The following is a 20,432-nucleotide window of genomic DNA, read 5'->3' on the forward strand; positions in this document are numbered from 1 at the left end:
AATGGGAGGAAGCAACACGAAAACGACCATTAATTATCTGGTGAGAAAATTGTCTACAATCTACATGATCATTTAAATATTGACACTTTTGATCTACATTGTTGTGTATGATGGTGGTTTCGAACCAGTGTATTTCGGTTTTCCAATATCCAATATTGGCTAGAGTGAATTGATTCAATCCTCGGTCTTGGTTTTCACTCTGGTGAGTCTACACAAAATAAATTCGTTCCAATGTTCTATTTCCAAAGTGATCTTTTCTTACTACATTAGAACTCCAACTTAACATACATAATTTATTGAATCTACCTGAAAAGTTCGAGTGAACCGAAAATATTTTATTAAAATTATAAATGAAAATAGTTAGTTAAATAATTTTGAGATTTTTCTCAATTCGATGTCGAAACAATTTTGCCAATTTTCAAAAATCGTCGAAAACTCGGGTAGCCCAGTGTAATTGTATACTTGTATAGCGAAGGTGTATTCTCACTATTTTCCTTTCGGAAACGGCGCCATCTTGAATTTCCTATGATTTAGTACAGACTTTCCTTGATTTCCTATGGTTTAGTGTACAGACATTCCTGGTATTCCTATGGTTTATTACAGGCGCCATTTCTGTTTCCAAACCCTTTTGGAAAATTCAAAAGGAAAATACACCTCAAATGAAAATATTTTGTATTTTTTGACGTTCACGCGCCTCCCGGACGCATAATCCTCAATTGAATCTACCTCATTTTAGTTTTTTAACTTGACGAACTTTTTAGGTTTTTATTAAGTTTTTAACTGTATTGTCTGCTAGGTTTTGTTCAATTTTTATACAAATGTACTCTTTCTCATAAATAAAATTTTATATACCTAAATATACAGAAAATACGACTTAAAGTAGGTATTTGTTTTTTTTCTTTGACTACCAGAATGGAAACCGTAGACAACGTTCTACTATGGACAATATAATTTTATTAGAACATGAAGTGGTGAGTGCATTTCAGAATGGGAATCATTTGAAAAAAGTTAAAAAAGGAAAGAGGATTTATAATCCTATCCCTGCTTTGGAAAACTCGAACTCGGAAGTCGTGACTGAGAGGAAAATAATTACAGAGATTTTAGCAGATAACTACGTACAAAATTCTACTGACGCTGTGTACTGTCGTGAGTTTATTCAGTATAGAAATAGTAAAGTAGTCAGCCAACATCTTCAAACTCGATGACCTCCGCGCTCCATTTATGCTTCTATTCGCCGGACTAATAATCAGCTGGGTGGCGCTGGCGGGGGAACTCGTGGTGGATCGGTGGCGAAGACACACGAAGCTGCGAAACCTGATCGGGATTGTTCGGGACCGGAGGGGGCGTGGTCACACGAGACCCTCACTTCGGATTGGTTAGGATAATAGGAGAGGAAGTCAGGAAGAAAGGTAGACATACAACTGCTATCACATCACGTCACATGAGCTCATGCGGAGTCAGAAAGATGTAGTTCAAAGTTTTCCCATAATATTGTAGGTATTTTTTTTTTTCCTCAAATCTCGGTAAAACTCCAGGGTACTAAATCTGAACACCGTGTCCTTCAGAATGGAATCAGGCAAGGTTCGTCCCTGTCTGGTGATCTAAGTAATGTCGCCACATGTGACATAGGAAAGTACATCCCAGGGGAGGTAATGCACAGTATGTTTGTGGATGATTTGATAATATTTATGAGACATAAAGATCTAGATGTTATTCAGGCACAAATGCAGAGAGCTCTTGACAATCCTTGCACAGTATGTTTGTGGATGATTTGATAATATTTATGAGACATAAAGATCTAGATGTTATTCAGGCACAAATGCAGAGAGCTCTTGATAACATAGTAGTATGGTCCAAAAAGAATGGAATGACGTTTGCGCCTGAAAAAACTTTTGCTATAACATTTACGAGGAAACGGTTTAATCCTGCCGTTAGACTTGAGTTCCAAAATCATGATGTTAAGTTCCAGGATAAAGTGAGGTGGCTTGGCATGCATCTGGATAACAAGTGGAAATGGGAAGTATTGTATCCTGATTTTACACCGATTATATCCCAACACGATTGTATCCTGATTTTATACAGATTATATCCCAACACGATTGTATCCTGATTTTATACAGATTATATCCCAACACGATTGTATCCTGATTTTACACCGATTATATCCTGCTTTTACACCGATTATATCCCAAACGTATGCATATTTCATCACGATTTTATCTAATTAGATTTTATTTTAAACTAGCAGTCTAGCAACGTAGCAAGTAGTGACCTGCGTGCCCAAGTAGGTATCACACTGGGCTTGCACAATTCAGTGCAAATTCGCAAATATTTCAACACTTCACCACTATAAGACACCTCCCTGTGTTTAAAACACTTCTTTGCGGAAACTGAATCCAAACTGGTCACACTTGAGGCGTAGGATTCTAGCTAGTTGTGGCGGTCCACAATAGAATACCGTCACCTTTCCTTTCTTCTGATCCAGTAGATGTTTGAAGACACGGTCCCAGTTCGGTCTGCCTGCGTTGGTACGGGTCTTGAGGCCTGTGATTAGATCACGCTTTTCCTGAGAAGAGAGAGGATAGGGAGAATTAGTGAGGGAGAAACAATACACTGGGGAAAAAAGAAAAAAAGAATAGGATACCTAAAGTGAAAGAAGAAGAATGATATACAAGAAACCTGAACAAAGAGAAAGAACGAAGAAAAGAAGCATGAACAGAGAGAGAAAAAGACAGGAGGGAATCAGTACTGTAGCAAAGCTCACGCAGATCCGGGCTGATTCCCAAATGTGAGGTGGTTTTTAGTTGGTAGAAATCCAACCTAATCTCATTCACCACGAGATTATCTTAAAAGAAGATTTTCCACCTCTACGATAAAAAAAAGGGGTGTCACAAGTTTTAGGAGACTTAGTGTCACAAGTTTTAGGAGACTTAGGGTGTACAGTGACGTTAATCCCTATCAAACAAGATCACTGTTCCATTGGGCTTAAGTATCGGGTTTTACAGCCAAAGAAACTATTCTTACCTTCTTGGTGGAGGAGGCTGGGTACCCAACACTATCACCATATTAAGCATTTCTATTGAAATCAGCGTGTTTCGAACTTCCTTTATCAGCAAAGAAAAAAAAAAGTGGTTGAGCCCCATTCAGAGGTCAACATACTCTAGCGACACATGGTTTCTTACTTGATAAGAAAGACCCTCCTCCATGTCATTTATGTAATTTTCCCCGGTGTTCGGTAAAGCACTGGATTCTAAGCTGCCCTGCTCTAACAAGACTTCGGAATAAACATAAGATCGAAACATCCCTAAATGAAGTTCTAAATAATGATCCTGATAATATTAACAAATGTTTGAGATACTTATATGAAACTAAACTTTTCCTAAAATTCTAGGTATTAGGTAGTAGGTAGGTAATAAGTTTTTCTTGTTTTGCAGATACCTACATCAGAATTATAACCTAATAGCATTGTAATTGTTCTTAAGATAGGCACAATGAAGTATATTATAATAGTTAGGTAGGATTATGTACATATTTACAAGGCATAACTCTGTTGGAGAAACTAATGTTATTTCGATGGTTTGCTTTTAGTAGGTCTCTAAATTCGATGTAAAAACATTAACCTGTAAAATACATCGTTAAATAAAGGTTCAAAAAAAAAAAAAAAAAAAAAAATTTTACCAAAAGGTTCAAAAAAAAAAAAAAAAAAAAATGTTACCGACAGCGCCACTTTTTCAACCAATCAGAATAGAGTATTTGATCCATCCTGGAAAATACTTAAATCCCATTGGTTGAAAAAGTGGCTTTGTTGAATAAACAAAGTAAGTTCTAAACTTCAGTTTGATGATTTTGCCTTTAGCTTGTAACTTTGTTTGTATGTCTATTTTACCATAACTATCGACGATTTTTCAGATTTTTGATGAAACTTATCAAATATATTCGATTTAATAGATCTATCTATCATCTCAATCCAAGGATTGGTTGGCAGCTCTTCTCCATGCTTCTCTGTCTTGGGTTAGTCTCTTCAGCTCACTGTAGGAATTTAATAGATACATAATGGAAAAATATTTATTGACTTTTGGGCCACATTGGGAGCCCTTTGGGTCTTGGGAACCCCGTACGGGCCCCACTAGTGGGTGAGCCAAAGGGCGTAACTCCAATACCGGTACCGATGAGCACGGCGTGTTGCGCGCGGAATATGTGAGAGGAGGGCGCGCCGTACGGACCGTCGAGATAGATCTGGAGCAAACAGAAACAGGTGGTTAACAGAATAAACAGGTGGTGAACAGAATAAACAGGTGGTTAACAGAATAATCAGGTGGTTAACAGAATAAACAGGTGGTTAACAGAATAAACAGGTGGTTAACAGAATAATCAGGTGGTTAACAGAATAAACAGGTGTTGAAAAGAATAATCAGGTGGTGAACAGAATAATCAGGTGGTTAACAGAATAAACAGGTGGTTAACAGAATAAACAGGTGGTTAACAGAATAATCAGGTGGTTAACAGAATAATCAGGTGGTGAACAGAAGGACACATCTTCAGACACGAAATTAAGTATGGACTCCTCAAATGTATCCTACAGGGAAAGATAGATGGGAAAAGGAGTGTTGGAAGAAGATGAATATCCTGGCTGAAAAATCCAAAAACCAAACGTTCGATACTTCAACAATTGGACTCTAGAAAGCAACAGCTAACAAAGTCATGATTGCCAACATTCGTTAACGGATAGGCACTAAAGGCGGGTTCTCACGTTCAACACTACTATAATATTGCTATTGCTACTATAATATTGCTATTGCTACTATAATATTGCTATTGCTACTATAATATTGCTATTGCTACTATAATATTGCTATTGCTACTATAATATTGCTATTGCTACTATAATATTGCTATTGCTACTATAATATTGCTATTGCTACTATAATATTGCTATTGCTACTATAATATTGCTATTGCTACTATAATATTGCTATTGCTACTATAATATTGCTATTGCTACTATAATATTGCTATTGCTACTATAATATTGCTATTGCTACTATAATATTGCTATTGCTACTATAATATTGCTATTGCTACTATAATATTGCTATTGCTACTATAATATTGCTATTGCTACTATAATATTGCTATTGCTACTATAATATTGCTATTGCTACTATAATATTGCTATTGCTACTATAATATTGCTATTGCTACTATAATATTGCTATTGCTACTATAATATTGCTATTGCTACTATAATATTGCTATTGCTACTATAATATTGCTATTGCTACTATAATATTGCTATTGCTACTATAATATTGCTATTGCTACTATAATATTGCTATTGCTACTATAATATTGCTATTGCTACTATAATATTGCTATTGCTACTATAATATTGCTATTGCTACTATAATATTGCTATTGCTACTATAATATTGCTATTGCTACTATAATATTGCTATTGCTACTATAATATTGCTATTGCTACTATAATATTGCTATTGCTACTATAATATTGCTATTGCTACTATAATATTGCTATTGCTACTATAATATTGCTATTGCTACTATAATATTGCTATTGCTACTATAATATTGCTATTGCTACTATAATATTGCTATTGCTACTATAATATTGCTATTGCTACTATAATATTGCTATTGCTACTATAATATTGCTATTGCTACTATAATATTGCTATTGCTACTATAATATTGCTATTGCTACTATAATATTGCTATTGCTACTATAATATTGCTATTGCTACTATAATATTGCTATTGCTACTATAATATTGCTATTGCTACTATAATATTGCTATTGCTACTATAATATTGCTATTGCTACTATAATATTGCTATTGCTACTATAATATTGCTATTGCTACTATAATATTGCTATTGCTACTATAATATTGCTATTGCTACTATAATATTGCTATTGCTACTATAATATTGCTATTGCTACTATAATATTGCTATTGCTACTATAATATTGCTATTGCTACTATAATATTGCTATTGCTACTATAATATTGCTATTGCTACTATAATATTGCTATTGCTACTATAATATTGCTATTGCTACTATAATATTGCTATTGCTACTATAATATTGCTATTGCTACTATAATATTGCTATTGCTACTATAATATTGCTATTGCTACTATAATATTGCTATTGCTACTATAATATTGCTATTGCTACTATAATATTGCTATTGCTACTATAATATTGCTATTGCTACTATAATATTGCTATTGCTACTATAATATTGCTATTGCTACTATAATATTGCTATTGCTACTATAATATTGCTATTGCTACTATAATATTGCTATTGCTACTATAATATTGCTATTGCTACTATAATATTGCTACTACAACTACTCGGCCACAGAGGTGGACCAAAAAAAAATTCTTATGTACGTTATTTTATATGACTTATTACGGGTTCTTGAGTTTCGCATCTCTCGTAGGCTTTTTCAAAATGACTACGACAAGACCTACATATTATAATGGTGGGTTTAATACACATTTTGTTCCTCTGTTGACTGTACTAGAAGCGAGGCTCTGGGACTTCTTCCTCTTCACCTTTTCCCGTGTTCAGACGGGGTCGGCGTTTTATGTCAGCCCTAAGGCGGTCTCTTCCTGATCCCTTGTGTGCCGCGTCCATTTTAATTTAGGACTATTGCACTGCAAACAGCCCTAACTAGGGTGATCGCTTTGGATGTCCTTCTCACCTGTGTTAATATGGACAGGGCGGACAGTTTGGCCTCGCAAGACTCGAGGCTGGGGGTTTTGAACGCTATGATGGTGGGCTTGTTCCTCATATAGCGGAAAGACTGGGCGAGACTCTTGTTCTGAGGGGAGAGATAGGCGAGGCCGAGACTTTGTAGCCGCGCGCGCCGCATTTGGCACTCGTCAAAGCTCTTCTCGGACTCGGAGCGCATGTATTCGCGCAACCTGGCGGAGAAAATGAGAAGTATTATTAGGGCTTCTGGGCGTCCAAAGGGTTTAAACCCCAATCCTTCCAACACTGTGGGATAGGTACCATGCCTATCTCACGGATACGGAATCACCACTACTAATGCTTTACCTAAAGGCCCGTTCCTACTTGTCGTTTGGAAAAAAATCGTGACGAGCGTAGGTTGGGAACACTCTCATTTAAATTATGCTCATTGCGTATAAGGTCATTCAGTGTCTTTTTTTTTAAAAAAAAAAAAGAAAGAAAAAAATCGTGTCGTGGGAACACTCATTGCCTACAGGACACTCGGAAAAGATTGGATGAAACTCACGACAAGAGGGAACGGTCCTTAAGTTGTACTTTGCACTTGCAAAAAGAGAGTTTTTTTTTTTCTGTATCTTCACTCTCTACTACCACCTATTAATTTACATTTACCTTTTTTTTCTAGTTAAGCAAGGTCTTCCTTCATACTGAATTGTTAGTTGTATGTATTATTCTTTAACCCATCAAATATATTAATATTGCTATTGCTACTATAATATTGCTATTGCTACTATAATATTGCTACTACAACTACTCGGCCACAGAGGTGGACCAAAAAAAATTCTTATGTACGTTATTTTATATGACTTATTACGGGTTCTTGAGTTTCGCATCTCTCGTGGGCTTTTTCAAAATGACTACGACAAGACCTACATATTATAATAGTGGGTTTAATACACATTTTATTCCTCTGTTGACTGTACTAGAAGCAAGGCTCAGGGACTTCTTCCTCTTCGCTTTTTCCCGTGTTTCAGACGGGGTCGACGTTGTTTGTCAGCCCTAACTAGGGTGATCGCTTTGGATGTCCTTCTCACTTTGTTTGTATGTCTATTTTACCATAACTATCGACGATTTTTCAGATTTTTGATGAAACTTATCAAATATATTCGATTTAATAGATACATAATAGAAAAATATTTGACTTTTGGGCCACATTGGGGGCCCTTTGGGTCTTGGGAACCCCGTACGGGCCCCATAATGGGGGCCCCACTACTGGGTGAGCCTTACAATTCACCTGAAGCACCAACACCTTTATACCTATCACAAACACAGGCAAGATGAAATTTCATTTATTTTTTAGATTAATAACTTATTCTAGAATAGTTAGATACATACCTAATTACTAATAATATGTAATAAAAAAAAATACCCCAAGTGAAAATAACTTGGATAATACAAAAATATCATCAAATAACTATTTCTAGATAATAAAAAAGACAGTAAAAAAAAACTTAACAAAAGTCAGGTAACTTAAAGAGTACAAAAACATAGGTAACTTCAGATTCCGATAAGCAGCACAGAGTTCCATGGCAGTTTAGCAAAAACAGTCTGAATTTTGATAGAAAATTATGAAATTTCATTTATTTTTTAGATTAATAACTTATTCTAGAATAGTTAGATACATACCTAATTACTAATAATATGTAATAAAAAAAAAAATACCCCAAGTCAAAATAACTTGGATAATACAAAAATATCATCAAATAACTATTTCTAGATAATAAAAAAGACAGTAAAAAAAACTTAACAAAAGTCAGGTAGGTAACTTAAAGAGTACAAAAACATAGGTAACTTCAGATTCCGATAAGCAGCACAGAGTTGCATGGCAGTTTAGCAAAAATAGTCTGAATTTTGATAGAAAATTATGATTTGGAAGTCATGGAACGAAAAATATATTTAAGATATTTTGATAGAAGAAGTCAACCTGTTTAGGACTTTATTGTTAAAACTCCTTCAATTGTGTAAATAAATGTCTGGAAAAAAAAAAAAAAAAAAATATATGATTTGGAAGTCATGGAACGAAAAATATATTTAAGATATATGGCCAAAGTGGGTTTTTCATCTGCATAATAAAGTTGTATAAATTAAAAAAAAAAAAAAATCAAACCGTTAAAAAAAGACTAAAAAAGTTCAACTATAAAAAATAATAGACAGTAAAAAAATTACATGGATAATAGTAAAGAAAAATACTTGAAAAGAAAAGATGAAAAAAGTGTTGACAAGCAAAAGATTACAAGTAATAAAACCTAAAATAATAATAAGAAAAAGTTCACCAGGTACAAAAAAAAAAAAAATCTTATGTACGACATGGATAATAGTAAAGAAAAATACTTGAAAGGAAAAGATGAAAAAAATGTCGATAAGCAAAAGATTACAAGTAATAAAAACTAAAATAATAATAAGAAAAAGTTCACCAGGTACAAAAATTAGGTAGGTAATTGGAAAGGAAAAAAAAAGAGTTAAACTCATTTTAACGCAATTTGATTGGTTGATTTTAAACCTTGGTTTAGAGATTATCCAATCAGATTGCTTAAGACACAAGTAATTTAACTTGGATTCGTAAATACTATTTACCTACTTCACAATAAACTAAAATAACTAAATCATTAGAAACAAAAATTAGGTAGGTAATTGAAAAGGAAAAAAAGAGTTAAACTCATTTTAACGCAATTTGATTGGCTGATTTTAAACCTTGGTTTAGAGATTATCCAATCAGATTGCTTAAGACACAAGTAATTTATCTTGGATTCGTAGATACTATTTACCTAATTCACAATAAACTAAAATAACTAAATGATTAGATTAGAATGGTAACAAATTTAAATTCGTTGAAATAGTAGATAAAAATTCGACTATCATAAAATTCATAAATAATAACTAACCTATCTAATAACGGGTAATAAAAAACTGTTTCGTTGAAATAGTAGATAAAAATTCGACTATCATAAAATTCATAAATAATAACTAACCTATCTAATAACGGGTAATAAAAAACTGTATAACTAGTTATTCTGGTAACAATATTTAACACTATGACTAATTATTTAAGCCTAAAGACTTATACAAACAATTAAATAATAAAATGGCGAATCCCAAATTTTAAAAATGGCAATAGAAAAAATCTTCTTTTGTGTTCTGCTTGAACAGCTTTTATCCTAATTTTATCCTCATTCGATTTCATCAAAATCCTGATTCTATATACTCTAATGACACTAATCCTATTTGAACACGAAACGCGATTGTATCCTGATTTTACACCGATTATATCCCAACACTATTGTATCCTGACTTTATACAGATTATATCCCAACACGATTGTATCCTGATTTTACACCGATTATATCCTGCTTTTACACCGATTATATCCCAAACGTATGCATATTTCATCACGATTTTATCTAATTAGATTTTATTTTAAACTAGCAGTCTAGCAACGTAGCAAGTAGTGACCTGCGTGCCCAAGTAGGTATCACACTGGGCTTGCACAATTCAGTGCAAATTCGCAAATATTTCAACACTTCACCACTAAGACACCTCCCCGTGTTTAAAACACTTCTTTGCGGAAACTGAATCCAAACTGGTCACACTTGAGGCGTAGGATTCTAGCTAGTTGTGGCGGTCCACAATAGAATACCGTCACCTTTCCTTTCTTCTGATCCAGTAGATGTTTGAAGACACGGTCCCAGTTCGGTCTGCCTGCGTTGGTACGGGTCTTGAGGCCTGTGATTAGATCACGCTTTTCCTGAGAAGAGAGAGGATAGGGAGAATTAGTGAGGGAGAAACAATACACTGGGGAAAAAAGAAAAAAAGAATAGGATACCTAAAGTGAAAGAAGAAGAATGATATACAAGAAACCTGAACAAAGAGAAAGAACGAAGAAAAGAAGCATGAACAGAGAGAGAAAAAGACAGGAGGGAATCAGTACTGTAGCAAAGCTCACGCAGATCCGGGCTGATTCCCAAATGTGAGGTGGTTTTTAGTTGGTAGAAATCCAACCTAATCTCATTCACCACGAGATTATCTTAAAAGAAGATTTTCCACCTCTACGATAAAAAAAAGGGGTGTCACAAGTTTTAGGAGACTTAGTGTCACAAGTTTTAGGAGACTTAGGGTGTACAGTGACGTTAATCCCTATCAAACAAGATCACTGTTCCATTGGGCTTAAGTATCGGGTTTTACAGCCAAAGAAACTATTCTTACCTTCTTGGTGGAGGAGTATGGGTACCCATCAATATCACCATAAAAAAAAAAAAAAAAAAGCTTCAGATCGCTGTCTTTCAGACTCACCCCCTATGTTTCCCATCTTGAAATCTTCGGGCAGTGAACAGAAGCTCTCATTGGTGTACCCGGAGGCGCCATGATGGTTCTTGAAGACGACCATCTTGCCGCGTATGTTGGCGTCTACAGAACCGCCAGTGCCGCCATTCTGTTTGCCGCCCCCCAGGACTTTGCCGGAGAATTTCCGCTCCAGAGTTCTGAGGGAAAGAAGAGGAAAATGGGTAAGTTTTTTGTCCAGTTTTCTTCAATGAGAGGAAAAAAAAGACAACAGGAATACCTAAGTAAGTTTCATTATTAATTAATTATTACATTTCCAGTTTTATCTTTGCCTTTAGATTTTATTGTTTACGAAGTTTCTTGCGTATTGCATACCTATAAAATATTTAGTTTCGGTCTGCATGGGTTCTCAAAAATCCTTCACTCATACCTACATACGTGTCCAGAATTGACCCATCCGTGATGAATGCCCACGAAAGCCCGCACGACACCAACCACCTGTTCTCCTGCCCCTCTAGCCCTATCACACTTTCACCCGTGGACCTCTCGATGAGGCCGGTACAGATACCCAACACTATCACCATAGGAACGACAGCTACCATGGGAAAGCGGGTCAAAACTAGCTTAGTTTCGGTCTGCATGGGTTCTCAAAAATCCTTCACTCATACCTACATACGTGTCCAGAATTGACCCATCCGTGATGAATGCCCACTCTGTCACGAAAGCCCGCACGACACAAACCACCTGTTCTCCTGCCCCTCTAACCCTATCACACTTTCACCCGTGGACCTCTGGATGAGGCCGGTACAGGTGGCTGAGTTCCTGGATCTACCCCTGGGACAAGAGTTTGGAGATGAGTCCTGATCCGCAGTTACTGCTATGACAGCAACTTATGAGACCTTGTTTAGACTGCTGGGGTAAAGGGACTTTTCAGTCTCATTCGAGCAGGATAAACAAGGTATATTCTATTCTATTCTACTTTCCTTTCGGAAACTGAGAAGATTTCTCCTCTTCTGAAGCTCGTTTCCCCTCTTTTGGTGTGATAGCGTCTGTACTAAACCATAGGAAATCCAAGCTGGCGCGCCATTGGAATCCGTTCCGTTTCCGAAAGGAAAAATGCATCTTAAGTATTACACCAGGCTTCGTTACTGGAAGTCCCAGGACTCCCGCCCTGTACGAAACCATTGGATATCCAAGATGCCGTCTTGAAGAGAGGAAATCTTGGAGAAGAATATCCAAAATATTTTTTATCAGGGTTAGGTAGAATGCAAAATACTCACGCGAGCAGTCTCTGTCGTTTCTTGACCTTGTTGTCCATATCAGGCATGGATAAGGATTTACTGAGGGGGGATTTGCTAAGCAGGACTACTTTATGGAGGGGCAGATTCTTGATACTCGATAGACTTTCTATTGAGCTTTGTATGTTGGAGATGTCACTTTCGGTTGAACCTGTAGAAAAATCAAACATACACAGTTCAAGATTTTTAGAACTGTCCGACTTACAGTTGAGAAGTTGCGGTTCCCCTCCATGCGCTTCCATCGGACTTCCCAGTTGACGTGGACTGTATTCTATTGTATTCTACGCATTACCTTTCTCAAATGCATGATAGTGGGTGGTATCTCGCTGACCCACGTATGTCTGCAGCGAGGGCACTCGTGTGTAATAGGTGTTCCCCATAATATGTCCAAATACACGAGACCTTGTTTAGACTGCGGGGGTAAAGGGACTTTTCAGTCCTATCCCAGCACTGCTGGGCCAGCAGGATAAACAAGGTATATTCTATTGTATTCTACGCATTACCTTTCTCAAATGCATGATAGTGGGTGGTATCTCGCTGACCCACGTATGTCTACAGCGGGGGCACTCGTGCCTTGCCTTCCAGTAGCGATGCATGATAGATTGGAGAATGGAGGCAAAGGGCGTAACTCCAATACCGGTACCGATGAGCACGGCGTGTTGCGCGCGGAATATGTGAGAGGAGGGCGCGCCGTACGGACCGTCTAGATAGATCTGGAGCAAACAAAAACAGGTGGTTAACAGAATAATCAGGTGGTTACACAGAATAAACAGGTGGTGAACAGAATAAACAGGTGGTGAACAGAATAAGCAGGTGGTTAACAGAATAATCAGGTGGTTAACAGAATAAACAGGTGGTTAACAGAATAATCAGGTGGTGAACAGAATAATCAGGTGGTGAACAGAAGGACACATCTTCAGACACGAAAATAAGTATGGACTCCTCCAATGTATCCTACAGGGATAGATAGATGAGAAAAGGATTTTTTTAAAGAGGTTTGACAGAGGGAACTGTAACACGGTACCGATGAGCACGGCGTGTTGCGCGCGGAATATGTGAGAGGAGGGCGCGCCGTACGGACCGTCTAGATAGATCTGGAGCAAACAGAAACAGATGGTTAACAGAATAAACAGGTGGTTAACAGAATAAACAGGTGGTTAACAGAATAATCAGGTGGTTAACAGAATAAACAGGTGGTTAACAGAATAAACAGGTGGTTAACAGAATAAACAGGTGGTTAACAGAATAATCAGGTGGTGAACAGAATAATCAGGTGGTTAACAGAATAATCAGGTGGTTAACAGAATAATCAGGTGGTGAACAGAATAAACAGGTGGTTAACAGAATAATCAGGTGGTTAACAGAATAATCAGGTGGTTAACAGAATAATCAGGTGGTTAACAGAATAATCAGGTGGTTAACAGAATAATCAGGTGGTTAACACGTTTGGTAAGGAGTTAATTTAAATTTGAAAATGAATAGTTCGTTCCTAAAGGAAACTTGGCTATATTCTCACCTCGAGAGGTTTTCCTACAGGGTAGTTCATGGGTGTGTGCGGATGAGATTTACCGGGTGTCAGATGACGTCTGCCTTCCTCCGCTAAACTCTGCGAATCAGCTATGTCTGACCCCTGGAATTAAGGTGAAAACAAAAACAATTAATTGATGAATGTATTCAATTTTTTTTAAATTGTTTATTTAAATTAATCCTGTCTTCCTTCTCTCTTCGATTTCGAGACGATAAGACCATAGCAGTTACAGTTCCCTCTGTCAAACCTCTTAAAAAAAAAAAAAACTTTTTCTTTTGAAAAACGGAATCCAGGCTTTGGATTTTTAGAATTCAAATTCCGTTATGTTATTTCTCTGATAGGGGAAGCACCAAAAACAATGCAAGCATTTTGAAAGCTGATTGGTGCTTTGAATACGTCACTTTTATGATTCAGCTCGAAATTCGAAAACAAATCTCTTCAATTTCAATGCGGATTGCCGGACAAAGGGCAGAAAAAAATCAGGACTTACTAAAGTTGAGCAAATGCATGATCGTATGCAGCACGCTGTAGCCAAATATAAAGAACCCGGTCATCTTATGAAAGTAGATATGCTGATCCAACGGTAGAAACACGCTGAACCCGCGTGTCCGCAGAAATGTAATACAGTGACGTAACATTAGGACGAGGACGAACATGCAGTTGAAATTGAGACACTGGCCTGGAACATGAGACATGAAAGGGTTAACATTAATACAATTGAAATTGAACATGGACGTGAAGGGGTTAAACCAATCTGGACGTGAAGTAATTGAAATTTAATTACATCAGCACTAGGACGAACATACATTTGAAAATTAGCCTAGAACACAAGACATACAAGGGTAGGTATTGACCCTTGTATAGTCAATTTTTTGAGTTCCATATTATGGCAATATAGCCTAAAGAAAGAAATGATTATAAATGATCTGATTTGAATAAAATTGCCAAGAAATTGACACACATACCTAATGATAAACATATCAAAATAAATAAATAAATAATAATGATAATAATAAAAAATCCAACACAGTAAATTAAAATATATGGTAAAACATATCGATTTAAAATAATATCCTACAAGGCAGATCCAATAAAGAATAAAAACCTATCAAAATAAAATGTATAAAGTGAGATATATCTATTCGATTAATTTTGTGGGTATCAAATTTATAAAATTATATGTTACTGGCATTCCATGTAATCCGGCATTCTGTGGAACGCCTGGGGTATTCTATGGAAAGCCTGAAACTAACCAGGCAATTCGCGAAATTATTCCCATTTTACACTTTCCCTAGATATTTTTTATAGAATGCCAAACAATGTTTCAGGCAAAGTATATATAATAACTTGAATTCTGTAGAATACCGGTATTGTATAGATTGCCAGTAACATGTATAGGTATTTAAATAAAATAGATATATATGGTGGGAGATATAGCTGAATACCTAATACACAACCAGATCGTCAGCATAAATCAATGTCTTCATATTCGGCAGTCAAATCCATCTACATAATGTTTTGAAATTCATCTACACTTGAGAGCGAAAAATTCGGAAGACTAATATTGCTATTGCTACTATAATATTGCTATTGCTACTATAATATTGCTACTACAACTACTCGGCCACAGAGGTGGACCAAAAAAAAATTCTTATGTACGTTATTTTATATGACTTATTACGGGTTCTTGAGTTTCGCATCTCTCGTAGGCTTTTTCAAAATGACTACGACAAGACCTACATATTATAATGGTGGGTTTAATACACATTTTGTTCCTCTGTTGACTGTACTAGAAGCGAGGCTCTGGGACTTCTTCCTCTTCACCTTTTCCCGTGTTCAGACGGGGTCGGCGTTTTATGTCAGCCCTAAGGCGGTCTCTTCCTGATCCCTTGTGTGCCGCGTCCATTTTAATTTAGGACTATTGCACTGCAAACAGCCCTAACTAGGGTGATCGCTTTGGATGTCCTTCTTCGCCACAGTCGAAATGTTCGTGCTAATCGTAGTACGATATGTCACAATTTTTTGGTACATACAATGATTGTAGATTTTTTTCTCTCCCTCCTAGGGTTGCCAGATTTGTTGTTCGCATTTACGAAACAAATCATAAAAAATGGGGTTTTCAATATTCTGACCGCGTATTATGGTGGGAGATATAGCTGAATACCTAATACACAACCAGATCGTCAGCATAAATCAATGTCTTCATATTCGGCAGTCAAATCCATCTGCATAATGTTTTGAAATTCATCTACACTTGAGAGCGAAAAATTAGGAAGAGTTCGCATTTCCATTCCTTTAACACTTTCGGTGCCACGTCAGTTGTTTTTAACTGACATGGCATTATTGGGAACCTCTGTTCCAAGTTGTGTTATATCTAAAATGTATCTTGTGTTACGAGTGATAAGATAAGCATATTAGTTTAGAGACAGAATTTATAGATTGCAAAGCTCCGATCCTATGTTCAGGGTGACACGAAAGAAAACTAGGGAGTCTGGTGACCTCAAAACATATTACCGAAAAAGTGAGTGTCAGTTATTTTCAGCTGACACTTAGGGTCTCACTTTCCGTGTGTGTCAGTTGTTTTTAACTGCCTCTGCAATGCTTTAAGCATAGGAATTGAAATCTGGGGCCCCTGAGGAATCATTGGCAATTTTTTTCATGAAAATATCTTGAGCTTGTTATTACTATTGTAATAATAAAGGAAGGACGGACTAAAAAAAGGGGAAAAAACCCGAGGAACCTGTGTTAATATGGACAGGGCGGACAGTTTGGCCTCGCAAGACTCGAGGCTGGGGGTTTTGAACGCTATGATGGTGGGCTTGTTCCTCATATAGCGGAAAGACTGAGCGAGACTCTTGTTCTGAGGGGAGAGATAGGCGAGGCCGAGACTTTGTAGCCGCGCGCGCCGCATTTGGCACTCGTCAAAGCTCTTCTCGGACTCGGAGCGCATGTATTCGCGCAACCTGGCGGAGAAAATGAGAACTATTATTAGTGACTTTACCTAGAAGCCCGTTCCCATTTGTCCCACAATAATAACAGGGGGAAGTAGGGAGACTATTACAACTTCACCGAGAAAAAAATGTGTAAAAAACTTGTGGTATTCTAACCACAAGTTTTAAGAGACTTAAGGTCCGTTCACACTTGTCGTTCGGAAAAAAAATCGTGTCTTGCGTAGAGTGGGAACACTCTCATTTAAATTACATTGCCTACAGGACATTCGAAAAAAAATCGGATGATTTATTTTGAAGAGGTTAGACAGAGGGAACTGTAACTGCTAAGGTCTTATTTTTTTTTTTTTTTTTAAGAGGTTTGACAGAGGGAACTGTAACTGCTATGGTCTTATCGTCCCGAAATCGAAGAGAGAAGGAAGACAGGATAGGAGAAAGCCAGCCGTTCCGAGAACGAACACTATCCCATCAGGATAAAATCCACCCCGGGCGGGAATCGAACCCGCGGCCTACCAAAATCGGATGAAACGCACAAATGGGAACGGGCCTCAAGTGACTCAAGTCGAAACGATTTTCCCTCTTTTGGCGTGGTAGCACCTGTACTAAAACATAGGAAATCAAAGATGGTACGCCAGCGGAATCCGTTCCGACAGGAAAACACAACTTGGATATCACACTAGGCTTGGTCACCGGAGGTCCCAGGTTCGATTCCCGGCCTGTACTAAACCCCAATATCCAAGATGGCGTGCCGTAGAGAGGAAATCTTGGAGAAGAACGTCCGAAACGTTTTTTTATGAGGGTAAGGTACCTAGAGTGCAAAAGCAAAATACTCACGCGAGCAGTCTTTGTCGTTTCTTGACCTTGTTGTCCATATCAGGCATGGATAAGGATTTACTGAGGGGGATTTGCTAAGCAGGACTACTTTATGGAGGGGCAGATACTCGATAGATTCTTCTATTGAACTAAGAGAGGGTTAGGTGCAAAATACTCACGCGAGCAGTCTCTGTCGTTTCTTGACCTTGTTGTCCATATCAGGCATGGATAAGGATTTACTGAGGGGGGATTTGCTTAGCAGGACTACTTTATGGAGGGGCAGATTCTTGATACTCGATAGGCTTTCTATTGAGCTTTGTATGTTGGAGATGTCACTTTCGGTTGAACCTGCAGAAAAATCAAACATACACAGTTAAAGATTATTGTTAAATTACACCGAAAACCGCCAAAAAGTGGTAAAATGCCGCCAACCGTTGCACCGGTCTTAACCAAAAGTTTCGTGTCGCATCCCTGACACATTTGACAGCTACATACCAAATTTCAAGTCTCTAGCTCTTACCGTTCTCGAGATATTTTGTTTACAGACAGACGCACACACGGACCAATGGCTGAAACTTGGGATTTAGGCTCTAGGGACCTCAAAACGTGTTTTGACACTAAAAAATATAATAATAATAAACCCTATGGCACCCATTAAGGGCAAGGGTCACCCTGCAACCAGGCAAAGGTTTTTTTTATTTGTTTTTGAGTCAGCTATATAATTACAACATATGTATTTCTAAAATTGAAATTGGCATTGAGAAAAAAAATATACATAATAAAACTAGTACATAATAAATCTTGCTTACTTTCCTTCCTATAGAATAAGGAAAAAAAAAAACACATGGCATTACCGAAAAAGTGAGTGTCAGTTATTTTCAACTGACACTTAGGGTCTCACTTTCCGTGTGTGTCAGTTGTTTTTAACTGTCTCTGCAATGCTTTAAGCATAGGAATTGAAATCTGGGGCCCCTGAGGAATCATTGGCAATTTTTTTCGTGAAAATATCTTGAGCTTGTTATTACTATTGTAATAATAAAGGAAGGACGGACGAAAAAAGGGGGAAATGAAAAAATAAAATAAATACTTACTTATGTATCCGTTTGATCGGGTTATGCGAGCTCTCCACGGAGTTGGGTGGCAGAGTTCCCTGTGGTGTCCCCTGGGCAGGGGCGGGGCTCTGGTTGGGCCCCGGGGTAGACGCGAGGGGCAGGGGGTCATCCAAGTTGTGCAACTTCTCCTGTTCCTTTTCGAAATAGTCGTAGAGACGGTTGGTCCATTCCCCTACGCCTCTGATGTGTAGCCACATGTAACCTGGAGGGGGGAATCAATGATTAGATTATGAACGAGAAATCAAATTGAAGAGCAAATGGATAGATCAAGTCACCAACGAAGAAGTGTAAAGAAGATTGAATAAAGAAAAAGAAGTTGTACACACCATAAAGACGAGAAAACTTGAATACTTTGGTCACTTAATAAAAAAAAATATCTGGTGTGAACATCACACGACTTTCCTTATCCTATTGAATGATGCTTATTTGAGTGAAAAAAATCTGGTGTGAACATCACACGACTTTCCTTATCCTATTGAATGATGCTTATTTGAGTGTTCTTTTACCCTAACTTTTACAATATCTCTAACCGTTTTGTCGCTATAGCTGAAAACCGCCAAAAAAACGGTCGAAATCTTTCCAAAAGCGGTCAAAATACCGCCAAGACAAAGACACAGACACACGGACCAATGGCTGAAACTTTGGATTTAGGCTCTAGGGACCTCAAAACGTATTTTGACACTAAAAACTGACCATCGAAAATTTGACCCGATTACATTACTTTCCTTCCTATAGGATAAGGAAAGTAAAAATATCTATTCCAAAAATCGAACCCAGGCCCCTCTTCAACACTCACCCTCCTGTTCCGGAGCGCTGCTGATGGTAAACGGATGCCACTCGTACTGCGCTATGGCAGGGATGTTCACAAACACGTAGTCACCAGGATGGAAGTCAAAGTGTTGAGGTCGTTTGATGACCAGATGGGTGACTTTGGACGGTAGGAGAAGGCCGGAGCTGATGTAGGTCTTACCACGCTTACATCTGAGGGGGGGAAAAAAAATACTAATAATACTATTTGTAATTGTAATTGTAATTTGTAATGATACTTTATTTATTTGTAGTAACAAATTTGTAGTAACTAATACTAATAGGTACATCTGAGGAAGAAAAATTGGGAAGATTTACGGAATTTACACTTCACTCAGAAAAACGGCCCTCATTTCGAAAATAATCAACAATATAGCCAGCCTAGTTAGCTTAGTTGGTAGTGCGTCTGCCTTGCCGCGGGTTCGATTCCCGCCCGGGGCGGATTTTATCCTGATGGGATAATGTTCGTTCTCGGAACGGCTGGCTTTCTCCTATCCTATCTTCCTTCTCTCTTCGATTTCGGGACGATAAGACCATAGCAGTTACAGTTCCCTCTGTCAAACCTCTTTAAAAAAAAAAAAAATGTCCTGTTTCCAAATTTTATCAAAATTGGACAAATCGTTCACGAGATAATATATTTTGTTTATCGCAAAACAAACGAAAAATCGTCGATTTAAAACAAAGAAATCACTTTTTTCGTTGAATAAATGTAAACCCGTGACCTACCTATCTGCTTATCTGCTCGCTTATCAGTTATTATTTTTCTGTATGACGTCATTGTTCATTATCTACTCTATGACGTCATAGTTTTGTATCTGTGATGACGTCATGAAATCTGGAGCACGCACAAGATTCAAGGCGCGAAA

At 37.4% G+C, this 20,432-nt stretch overlaps 1 protein-coding gene across 1 annotated transcript in view; it reads right to left on the reverse strand.

The window, feature by feature from the left end:
- Positions 1–2,036: 2,036 nt before the first annotated feature.
- The window catches only part of LOC103511343, a 68,928-nt gene continuing 50,532 nt past the window's right edge, over positions 2,037–20,432 (reverse strand). The window contains exons 17-29 of the mRNA XM_026825128.1: positions 19,556–19,740; positions 18,739–18,961; positions 18,457–18,464; positions 17,827–17,995; positions 16,627–16,849; positions 13,875–13,988; positions 12,855–13,071; positions 12,341–12,509; positions 11,073–11,260; positions 10,337–10,574; positions 6,739–6,961; positions 4,123–4,236; positions 2,037–2,566 (exon numbers count right to left, since the gene is read on the reverse strand). Coding sequence (XP_026680929.1) covers positions 2,369–2,566; positions 4,123–4,236; positions 6,739–6,961; positions 10,337–10,574; positions 11,073–11,260; positions 12,341–12,509; positions 12,855–13,071; positions 13,875–13,988; positions 16,627–16,849; positions 17,827–17,995; positions 18,457–18,464; positions 18,739–18,961; positions 19,556–19,740 — 2,269 coding nt within the window. The 3' untranslated portion in view covers positions 2,037–2,368. The remainder of the gene's footprint in view (positions 2,567–4,122; positions 4,237–6,738; positions 6,962–10,336; positions 10,575–11,072; positions 11,261–12,340; positions 12,510–12,854; positions 13,072–13,874; positions 13,989–16,626; positions 16,850–17,826; positions 17,996–18,456; positions 18,465–18,738; positions 18,962–19,555; positions 19,741–20,432) is intronic.

This window comes from Diaphorina citri, unplaced genomic scaffold (genome assembly GCF_000475195.1).
Source record: "Diaphorina citri unplaced genomic scaffold, Diaci psyllid genome assembly version 1.1 scaffold704, whole genome shotgun sequence".
NCBI lineage: Eukaryota > Metazoa > Arthropoda > Insecta > Hemiptera > Psyllidae > Diaphorina > Diaphorina citri.